Source organism: Leptonychotes weddellii, chromosome 14 (assembly GCF_054177405.1).
Source record: "Leptonychotes weddellii isolate Sample4059 chromosome 14, ASM5417740v2, whole genome shotgun sequence".
NCBI classification, from domain to species: Eukaryota; Metazoa; Chordata; class Mammalia; order Carnivora; family Phocidae; genus Leptonychotes; species Leptonychotes weddellii.
This window is the reverse complement of record NC_138382.1, coordinates 35,108,278-35,120,576: the sequence shown is the minus strand read 5'-3', so window position 1 is coordinate 35,120,576 and position 12,299 is coordinate 35,108,278. Positions and strand designations below refer to the sequence as shown.

General features: G+C 34.3%; 1 protein-coding gene across 5 annotated transcripts in view; it reads right to left on the bottom strand.

Annotated features, from left to right (window-relative positions):
* The window catches only part of LOC102740642 (centlein), a 180,034-nt gene that overhangs the window by 60,939 nt on the left and 106,796 nt on the right, over positions 1-12,299 (bottom strand). For all 5 annotated transcript variants that reach the window (XM_081804123.1, XM_081804122.1, XM_081804119.1 and 2 more), the window contains 2 exons: positions 12,191-12,284; positions 11,887-12,110 (listed from right to left, as the gene is read on the bottom strand). In XM_081804123.1, coding sequence (XP_081660249.1) covers positions 11,887-12,110; positions 12,191-12,284 — 318 coding nt within the window. The remainder of the gene's footprint in view (positions 1-11,886; positions 12,111-12,190; positions 12,285-12,299) is intronic.

Here is a 12,299-nt window from a genome sequence, read left to right as displayed (position 1 = left end):
AGGTACACATTTCCATCTGAGTACCATCTTACCTGCACCCTACAAGTTTTGATATCATTCAATTTGAGTATTCTCTCATTTTTATTTTATTTTCTTCTTTGACCCATTAGTTATTTGGAAATGTCTCTATCAGTTTGCATCAGAATTTTCAAAGTTAAGCTTTTAAACTGATTTCTAATTTAACTTACGTTAGACAATTTTTTTTTATGTTATGTTAATCACCATACATTACATCATTAGTTTTTGATGTAGTGTTCCATGATTCATTGTTTGCATATAACACCCAGTGCTCCACTCAGTACATGCCCCCTTTAATACCCATCACCAGGCTAACCTATCCCCCACCCCCCTCCCCTCTAGAACCTTCAGTTTATTTCCCAGAGTCCATAGTCTCTCATGGTTCGTCTAGACAATATTTTTTATATGCCACCAAATATTTAAAATTTGTGGAGAGCTTTTTTTGGCTTAATTATGTGAATATTTTTGATAAATATTTAGAGCGAAGCTTTTTATTGTTTTGTTCAAATAATGTATATGCTTAATGACTGTCAGCTTCATCTTAAAAGTAATAAAATTTGCAATTTTTGCATTATTTATTTTGAGCTCAAGTTTTTAAATGTTCATATTTATATATATTAAGTATTTATATATTAGTTTACATCTGTTCTCCTTTAGAGCAAAATTCCTTGAGATAACTCTAAAAAGTATGCACATTTAACTATATTCTCCAATTCCTCTCCTTCTCTTCCCATTTCTTAGTTCCTCTCATGGACTCATTCTACTCAGCAGCATTTGACACAGTTAGTCATTTACTAGTCCTTGAAATCCTTTCATCACTTGGCTTTTAGATACTACTTGGTTTTCTTTCTACTTAACTGCCCTCTCCTCTTCTGGTTCTTCCCCATCTGTCCAAACTCGAAAGGTTGGAGGGCCCTGGACTCAGACCTGGGACCTCTTCTCTTTTTTGTCTATCTTCACTCCCTAAGTGATCCCATCCCAGCTTCACATTTTAAAATACGATCTAAATTCTCATAACTTCAAAATTCATACCTCTAGCCCTGGCCTCTCCTCTACATTTGACACTAAATATCCTGCAGCTCACTTGACACCCTCACTTCAGTGACAAACTGCCATTGGTTACAGCGGTAAGCTGTCTGATTTTAGCCCCTAGGGATTTACATCTTTTGTTGTTGTTGTTGTTATGTTCTATATATTTAAATGGTGTACATTTATATTTGTTGTATTTTGTCCAACTTTCCTGGTATGTTTTTATATGAGGTTTTTTTCCTCCCACAATATTTATTATATAATATTGTCACAGATATAGTCTATCATCAACTTTCTAGTCACTTTAATTAGAATACTGATAGATATCTTAAAGACTTCACTTTTTGTTTTTTACCTTCCCATATAGGATTGGTCATCAAACTCTGTGTGTTATACCATTGTAAAATCTCTTGGTTTTTTTCTTTCTTTCTATTCTATTGGTATTCTCTAGATATTTGTCATCTTTTGCTATGATATTTAAACAGTCTCTTACTTACTTGTTTCCATTTAATTTCTATTTTCTCAAAGTTTAGTCTCATACTTAACTGTATATCAGAACCACCTGAGAGCTTTTAAAAACTAGCAACGTATAAGGATCACCACAGAGATATTCAGATTTAACTGGTCTAGGGTAGGGCATGGGCGTTAAGTATTTTTCAAAGCTCTGCAAGTGAGAACATGCAGCTAGCGTTGAGAACCACAGCTATACCAGATTATTCACTAGTCTCAACAAACTGCTTTCTCACCTTGATGCCTTTTCAAGCTTTCCTTCTTCCAATGGCTTTGTTCCACTCATACAACTTTCAAAATTAGATTTATAGTTTAGTTTTATTTTGAAAGTTGTATGCTACTATTTTGAAAGCCAAATGCTACTCCTCAAAAGCCTTACTAAATAATGACTATGATGGGTGCGCCTGGGTGGCTCAGTCGTTAAGCATCTGCCTTTGGCTCAGGTCATGATCCCAGGGTCCTGGGATCGCACCCTGCATCAGGCTCCCTGCTCCGTGGGAAGCCTGCTTCTCCCTCTCCCACTCCCCCTCCTTGTGTTCCCTCTCTTGCTGTCTCTCTCTCTGTCAATTAAATAAATAAAATCTTTAATAAATAAATAAATAATGACTATGATGAATGACTGTCTACATATCCATGGTATATATTACACACACACACACACATATAAACACATACACACACTATAGATAGATAGATATTACAATTTCTTTGCATTGTGATATACATGTCCAACTCCCTTAGTAGTATATTATATAGGGGTCAAAGATAATGTTTAATTTATTGTTGAATATCCTATTATTAGAGTTACTTACCTATGTTAGGTATATTAAACTAAAATAAATTGTAACAAATACATCTATCCATGTGCAAACCAAAATTTTAGGCATTTAAAACCAAACTCTAAAACATACGCATAATTAAATATCACAATGATTCCATACTGGGGAAAAATGTTATAATTTGTCACTTCTAGGCATGTTGATATTTTAACGAGACACACTTACCTCAAAGTATACTGATGCAGAGAATAAAAACACTACTAGGAATATAAGACTGTGCAATATATCCTAACACTGGTTTATTATAAACAGAAAAGAAATTTCTACCTGATATTTTCAGGTCCTACTTTCTTATCTTACTATTTTCTGTGTAAGAGCACAAGTGCATCTGAAAACAGAGTATAAGAAGTATGATTTCACAGTACATAGTATTCTGAGTGATAATAATAGTTCCTTACAAAGTCTAATATAAGACACAGACATTCTGTTAACAAATATCACTTGGTTCATCTAGAAGATAAGACATAGGAATAAGACAGTCACGTCCAATTCCACAGGGATTCTCAGCTCAGATCCTGGTTTTTGCACAGTTTACCTTGCGAACATGATCCGAGTGACATTTCACAAATTCCTGGATAAATGTTGCTACACTCTGCTAGGAGAGAGACAGGCTGTGTCATGCACAGATCAATAATAGCACTGTGTTTCATCAGCTTCAAAATCAAAAGTGCTTCATCTGGCAAAAGCCACGGCCCTAGAGAATCTGACATATATAAACTGAATACCCTACAAGGAATGTGTACAACACAAGCTATTGGGGTAAGATAAAAGAAAACTCTGGAGATTAGCAATGAAATACAATAAGAGAGTAGTTTTCTACTTCATTATCACTAGAGGTATGAACACAGACCACAAAAATGAAAATGAGGCTATTTAATATTCTACAATTCCTGACAGAAAAAAAAAACGAGTCCAGTACAATTTAACACCTCAGTCTCTTAAATAAGAGTTATATAAATAAATACAAATCAAAGATAAGTGTAAGTTTAGGATACAATAGCAATCATATATATCTACACAAATGAAAATGTTTTATGGAGATCCATAAAATACAGTTCTTTTAGAATTACAGGGTTTGCTAAAAGACTCTTCAGATTTAATAGTTAGTATCCTAAGTTTCTATGTTAGATTTATATATTAGATTATATATGTTAGTTTATATGTTAGATTAACCTAAATTTATATGTTAGATTAACCTAAAAACCCAAGATATTTGTTGAATGGGTTATGTTATAGGTTGATATAATGAGTCAAGAGATAAAAATCAATTAATGCAGTCCTTCACATCAACAAACTAAAAAATAAAAATCAATCACATCACTAGATGCAGAAAATCATTTGACAAATTCCACACACATTTACAGTAAGAACTCTCAGTAAATTAGTAATAGAGGGGAGCATCCTCAACTTCATAAAGAATATCTACAAAAGCCCTATAAGTAACATCATACTTAATGATGAGAAACTTGAAGCTTTCCCACTAAGATCAGGTGTAAGGCAAGAGGTCACCTCTCACCCTGGCTTTTTGTCATACTGGAAGTCCTAGCTAAGTCAGCAAGACAAGTAAATGAAGTGACAAGCACCCAGAATTGGAGGGAAGAAATAAAACTGTCTTTGTTCACAGATATGATTGTCAATGCAGAAAATCCAAAAGAATCAACAAAAATAACAACAAAAAAAACCTCCTGGGCCAAATAAGTTATTATGTCACAGTTGACGGATAAAAGGTTAATATATGAAAGTCAATCCCTTTTCTATATACCAAGAGTGAACAAGTAGAATTTAAAAGCAAAACATCCCATTTACATTAGCATACTTAAAAAGTAAATACTTTGATATATATCTAACAAAATATGTACAATGTCTATATGAGAAAAACTAAAATAGTTTGAGAAATGAAATCAAAGAAGAACTAAATAAATGGAGATATTCCATGTTCATGGAAAGGAAGATACAATTGTCAAGATGTTAGTTCTTCCCAATTGGTTCTACAGTTTCACTGCAATCCCATCAAAATCCCAGCATGGGAATATTGACAAACAGATTCTAAAGTTTATATGAAGAGGCAAAAGACCCAGATTAGTCAACACAGTATTGAAGGAAAACAACAAAGTTGGAAGACTTAACACTACCTCATTTCAAAACTTACTGTAAAGCTACAGTAATCAAAACATGTGGTATTGGTAAAAGAATAAATATAAATAGACCAATGGAACAGAAGAGACAGCCCAGAAATAGACCCATATAAATAGTCAACTGATCTTTGACAAAAAAGCAAAGGCAATGCAAGATAAGATAGCCTTTCCAACAAACTGTGCTAGAACATTTGGACATCTACAGGCAAAAAAAATAAATAAATCTAGACACAGACAGACCTTATTGCCTCACAAAAATTAATTTGAAATGGATCACAGACCTAAGTGTAAAATGCAAAGCTAAAAAATTCCTAGAAGATAAAATAGAAGAATCTCTAAGTGATCTTGGGTATGGCGATCACATTTTAGATACACCAAAAGCATGACCATGAAAAAAATAATGATAAGCTGAACTTCATTAGGATTCAAAACTTCTGCTCTACAAAGTACAGTGTCGAGAGAATGAGAGGGCCCATTCTGCTAGAGACTGGAAGCAAATATTTTTTTTTTTTTTTAAGATTTTATTTATTTCTTTGACAGAGAGAGACACAGCGAGAGAGGGAACACAAGCAGGGGGAGTGGGAGAGGGAGAAGCAGGCCTCCCGCGGAGCAGGGAGCCCGATGCGGGGCTCGATCCCAGGACCCTGGGATCATGACCTGAGCCGAAGGCAGACGCTTAACGAATGAGCCACCCAGGCGCCCCTGGAAGCAAATATTTACAAAAGACATATATGATAAAGGACTTTTTCCAAAATACACAAAGAACTCCTAAAACTCAGCAGTAAGAAAACAAAGAACCCAATTAAAAAGTGGGCAAGAGACCCAAACAGACATCTTACCAAAGGAGATAAACAGATGGCAAATAAGCATATAAAAAGATGGTCCACATCATATGCCATCAGGGAAATGCAAATTAAAACAACCATGAAATATCACTATATGCTTTCAGAATGGCCAAAATCCACAACATTGTCAACATCAAATGCTAGTGAGAATGTGGAACAAAGGGAATCTCATTCATTGCTGCTGGGAATCAAAATGATACAGTACTTTGGAAGACAGCTTGGCAGTTTCTTACAAAACTAAACATATTTTTACCATTTGATCTAGCAATCATGCTGCTTGGTATTTGCCCAAAGGCATTGAAAACCTGTGTGCACACAAGAACCTTTATGGGATGTTATTAGCAGCTTTATTCATAATTGCCAAAGCATGGAAGCAATCAAGATGTCCTTCAGTAGATGAGTAAATAAATAAATTGTGGTACATCCAGACAATGGAATATTATTCAATGCTAAAAAGAAATGAGCCATTGAGCCATGAAAAGACAGGGAGGAAACTTAGGTGCATATTATTAAGAGAAAGAAGCCAGTCTGAAAACTCTTTATATTGTATGATTCCAACTATATAACATTCTGCAAAAGGCAAAGCTATGGAGAGAGTAAAAAAATCTGCAGTTGCCAGGGACTGGAGTGGGGTGGGGAGGATAAATAGGCAAAACATAGAGGATTTTTAGGGCAGTGAAAATGAATACATGAATAGGTATGTGTCATTATACATTTGTCCAAACCCAAAGAATGTACAATAGCAAGAGTGAACTGTAAGTAAACTATGCATTTTGGGTAATTATGATGTATCAATGTAGGTTCATCAATTGTAATGAATTGTACCTTTCTGATGGGGATATTGCATGTGTGGAGGCATGGGATATAAGAGAAATCTCAGTACCTTCTTTTCAATTTTACTGTGAACCTAAAATACTCCTTCCAAAATAAAGTTTTAATAAAAGAACATACAATTTCATTGCTCTCAAGTTCTACCTTCCACAAATCACTAGAACATAGTTCAGCCAAGTTCTTTGACACTCTGTAACAAGGGCTGCCTTCCCTCCAGTTTCCAAAAACATGTTCCTCATTTTCATCTGAAACCTCTCCAGAATAGCCTTAATGTCTGTATTTCTAGTATGTACCTCAAAACTCTTGCAGCATGTACCCATTACACAGTTCCAAAGCTGCTTCCACATTTTTAGGTATGTGTCACAATAGCACTCAACTGCCAGTACCAAAATCTGCATTACTCTGCTTGGGTTGCTATAACAACAACAAAACCCCCATAAACTGAGTGGCTTAAACAATAGACATTTAATATCTTCCAGTTCTGGAGGCTGGAAGTATGAGATCAGAATGCCAGCATGGTCAGGTTCTAGTGAGAACTCTCTTCCTATAAGGTCACTAAACCCACCATGAGGGCACCTCCCTCATGACCTCAACTAAATGCAATTACCTCACAAAGGCGCCATCCCCAAAAACCGTAACATTAGGAATTAGGGCTTCAACATATGGATTTTGGGGGAACACACTTCAATCATAGTGAATATAAACCTCTTGAAATCCTTTGTTATTTAAACAAATACAGAAAGGAAATTAATAAAATAATTCATCTATTCATATATGAATAAATGGTACAGATTATTCTATTTTCTCTAAGCACATATTATATCAGGGGAAGGCTTATTAGAAAATAAATTTTACAGTATATAACATTCCACAAAAATTTACGTTTGATATCTACCAGCTAATACCTTATATATAATTATTTAATACCTAATACAAAACATTCGGAAGATTTTCTAAAAGGTGGTTTTATAGCTAAAGCTGCATTTTCTTTTATAATACGGATTCTGATAGTGTGCTTCTATGAGTTAATGCTGTTTAAATCTACATGATGACACATACGTGGCTATAAAGGAGTTTTCACAGTCATAATACAATTAAGTAATGTTACTGGAAAAAAAGAAGATGACATTTACATCTTGTTCTTAAGACTTGGGACTCATTTTTCATACTTTTCAGATGAATTATGAGTAAGTCCCTTGAGTCAGAGCACTGAGCATTCAAACTGGAAAAGCTAGTCAACATTATAAGCTTTAACATTTCTATTCCTTGATGTTCACTTTTATAATAGAGAACTGAATGTGTTAGAAAAAGAAAACATACGTTTTAATTAGAAGTTAGTTTTAAGGGGGAATTCACCTTAAATGCATTTTACTTTGTTGAATTTAATAATAATTGAAGTGCTTTGTCTAATAGTAGGTTCTCTATACATCTAAAAATATTATATAGCTATTACACTTTACCATAATATTTTTAAAAAGATTTTATTTATTTATTTTGAGAGAGAGAGTGAGCAAGCAGGAGGAAGGGCAGAGGCAGAGGGAGACTGAGGATCCCAAACAGGCTCCACACCCAGTGTGGAGCCCAATGTGGGGCTCCATCTCACAACCCTGAGATCATGATTTGATCTGAAATCAAGAGTCAGACACTTAACCAACTGGAGCCACCCTAGCACCCCTTCCATAATATACATTACAGAAACAATTGTTATGTTGGCAGTAGGTTTTATTAATTTGAATAGAGAATGGTTTTTAATCTATTAGTCTGTCAACCATAAATACATTATCAATAAAAGTCTTGCAGATACTATTATTTGTTGGTATATTTTCCCATTTAAAACCAATATAAAAAAAAGTTTTACTGAGATATAATTCACATACCATACTATTCATTCATTTAAAGTATAAATTTTCAGTGTCTTTTAGTATATTCACAGATATGTTCAACCATCAACACAGTGAATTTTAGAATATTATCATCACTTTAAGAAACCCACACACTTTAGCAATCACTACCATGTTCTTCTTTTCCCCCAGCCCAAAGCAAACACTAATCTACTTTCTGTCTCTATAGATTTGCCTATTCTGAATATTTCATATATATGGAATCATATAATATGTTCTCTTTTCTGACTTGTTCTTTCACTAACTATAATATTTTTAAGTTTCATCCATGTTGTAACATGTATCAATACTTCATTACTTTTTGTGGTTTAATAATATTCTGCTGTATGCATATACCACAATTTATCCTTTCATCAGCTAATGGACATTTAGGTTGTTTCTACCTTCTGGTTATTACCAATAATGCTGCTATGAACAATACTGCCTTATTATTTACTATCATGGTGCAGAGCCTTATGGTAAGACAGAGGCAAGTGCCTAGGCTTTCTCATTCCTTTCCTGAGTATTCACAAAACTGTGTGAATGCATGTGTCCTCCAGATGCCCAGGAATATGTCAGAGCCTTTCAAAACTTTTATGGAGGGCACCTGGGTGGCTCAGTTGGTTAAGCAACTGCCTTCGGCTCAGGTCATGATCCTGGAGTCCCGGGATCGAGTCCCGCATCGGGCTCCCTGCTCAGTGAGGAGCCTGCTTCTCCCTCTGACCCTCCCCCCTCTCATGTACTCTCTCTCATTCTTGCTCTCTCAAACAAATAAATAAATCTTTAAAAAAAAAAACAAAAAAACAAAAAAAACAAAAGTTTTATGGACATCTCATTCCACAGCTTTTACTTTTAAGCTATTTGGTTAATATATTATTTGACCTAAACTAGAATCTATCACCTCAGGCAGCCTGAAGTTAAAACACTTGCTTGTGATTGTTTTGACAGTTTCATCCACCCACCTCACCCGCCAAGAAGGCTGCTCACAATGATTGAGATCAGAGTCAATTTTTCAACTGGGGTCTTCAAGGAAAGCATCAGACAGGTCAAATGATGACAACTATTTGGGAATCAGGTTTTACAGGAGCTATAGTTCCATTCAGCTTCTTCTGGTAGTTGCCAGGCTGCATAGGGAACATGGACCTTCTTTATTCCCAGGCTACTGCAGAGCTAGGATTATGGAGAATGGGACCAAGGCAAATTATAATGCCACAAAGTTTCCTGTCCTTATTTAGACTCAGCTATTTTTCTTGATAATATTTCCTAGATTGTTGCAGTTTTTGGTTCATTTCTAGAATTTCCTAGAGGAATTATAAGTATTCCCCAATGTACATGGAGAATCTCAAAAATGTTTTATAGTTTTCATGTAAAATGCTTTTATTTGATCTTCAATCTTTTTAAAGATAGGAATTTATGGCTTAGAAAACTTGTAACTCCCTTGATCCATCAATTGTCTTAGAATTATTACATTGATCCTTTCTTAGGAAATTAGGTTCTGTACAAAGGGTTATGAAGATGTTGACTCCCAATAATGTTTGCTTGTTTCTTCATTTCTTCTATGGAGGAAAAAAGTCTTCAAAATCCTTATGCTAATAGTGATATATGCTACAACATAGATGAACTTTTAAACATTATGTGAAGTGAAAGAAGCCAGACACAAAAAGCCAAATATTGGAAGATTCCATCTATACGAAATGTCTGGATAGGCAAATCTTGAAAGGGAGCAGATTCTGTCACCCCAAATTATGTCTCTTTGACATAAGGATTATTTTGAGCTAAAGGCAACCAAATCCCAGTAGATTCAAGAAAAGCTCTTTATCCATTCCCTTCAATTGCCTAAATTTACATTGGAAACCAGGCCTGCACCAGGAAGAGAAGTATTACCAGAAATACCTTTTTACCTAAGAAATTATTTTTTTAAAGATTTTATTTATTTATTTTAGAGAAAGAGAGAGTGGAAGGAGGGTCAGAGGGAGAGAATCTCAAGCAGACTCTGTGCTGAGCATGGAGCCTGATGTGGGGCTAAGCTCATGACCCTGAGACCATGACCTGAGCCAAAACCAAGAGTTGGACACAACCAACTGAGCCACCCAAGCATCTCCCTTTTTACCTAAGAACTTTATCTGCATAACAGAACAACCTTTGTTTTCCACACATCTCCTCTAGCCTTCCTGTGAAAGGCCTTCCTCCCTTTGTGTCCCAGACCCCCACCCCTTTCCTTAGCTCAGGATGTTATATAAGCTTCAATTATCTAGCTGCTTTATGGGTCTCATATTTTTATGGGGCTCTCATAAATATGAAATTAAATTTGTTTTTCTCTGGTTAATCTGTCTTATGATCATTTAATTATTAGAAAGCCAAATAACCTAGAAGGGAAGTAGGATAAATTTTTCTGCCCCTACAGTCTATATAGAGTATAGATTAGTAGTTGCCTAGAGTTGGCAGAGATGGGGAAGGATCACAGATAAAGGGTACAGGGTCCCTTTATGAAGTTATGAAAATGTTCTAAAATTGATTTTAGTGATAGCTGCACAATTTTGTCTATATTGTAACAACCATTGCACTAAATAAGAGAATTACATGGTATGTGAATTATATCTCATTAAAGTTATTACAAAAATATTAATAGCAGGTGATTTAAATACTTCACACTCAACAACTGATAGAACTAGACAGAACATCAACAAGAATATAGAAGAGCTGAACATCATTATTAACCAACTAGACTCAACAGATATATATAGACCATTCAATCCAACAATAGCAGAATACACATTCTTCTCAATTGCACATGGGATATTCTGGAGTATCTACTATCTGTTAGTCCAGAAAACAAGTCTTAATAAATTTTTAAAATCCAGATCATAGAATGTAACTTTCAGAGAACGTTTGGAACATGGGTCAGATTTGGTTATAAGGCTACTTTGGGAATGAAGCCAGAACACAGTTCTTATTAGTACAACTATCAAAATAGTAATCCTTTATAATTAAAACATTTACTGAGTATTGCTTGAATCAAAGCACTAGATAACAGAAGTAGAGAATTTAAGCATAATGTGAAATTATGTATGATAGTGATTTAAAAATTATTTTCCAAAATGATGAATTCTTCTGTGTAAGACAAATTTTTAACAAATCATTTTTTTATACAAGCAAATACCTTTAAGAATGGAGACTTAACAAACTGAGGGTTCTAGAGGGTAAGGGGGTGGGGGGATGTGTTAGCCTGGTGATGAGTATTAAAGAGGGCACATACTGAATGGAGCACTGGGTGTTATACGCAAACAATGAATCATGGAACACTACATCAAAAACTAATGATGTAATATATGGTGATTAACATAACATAATAAAAAATATTTAAAGAAAAAAAAAGAATGGAGACTTAAGGAACAATCTTTCCCTTTTCATTTACTTTAAGATTAAATTATGATAACCAGCAATGTCATAATGTGTCTAAAAACTGTTGCAGAAAACTCAATTCACCTGAGTTTAACAAAAGCATAGATAAGTTATAGGAACACATTAAAATAGATATTTATGTTAAAATCTTCACGTTATACTAGTATTTGCAAAGAGGAACTGAGGCAATTACTATTTAATAATTTGATTTATAATGAGAAATTCAAAGTTTTAAACATGGGCAAATGGGCAACGTAAATGCATTTATAAAGCCTGTTCTTAAAGTCCAAGTTATAACACAATAAAGAAAACAAATATGAACCAAACAACACATGTAAAACAAAATATCCACCCTTATAATATAGTCTATTATAATCAATTTTTAAAGTTCCTTTACCTTTATTGTCTGTCTGCTTGTATGATATCGTTGATCAGATACTTGCTGTTGCTGAAGGAGTTTTTCATTGATTTCTTTATATTCTTTGACAGACAATTCTGCTGTTTTTTTGGCATTCTGAAGTACACTGTTTTGTTGTTGTAAGGATACAATACGTTCTCGTAATAAAATAATATTGCTACTTGATTTCTGGGCAGTTATATTTTTCCACTTTTCTCTGTTAACTATAAAAATAATGTTTATAATATATTTTTAAAACCACAGTAAAATAAAAAGATATTGTTAATTTCATATACATCCTTACCTCTGGTAGGAACTGTTGTATGTGAACTCTTTTGTATATTACCATTCTTCTTTTGAAAAGTTGATCTTTTGGCATTCTTGTAATGAAAATAATTCTAAATTTGAAGGTT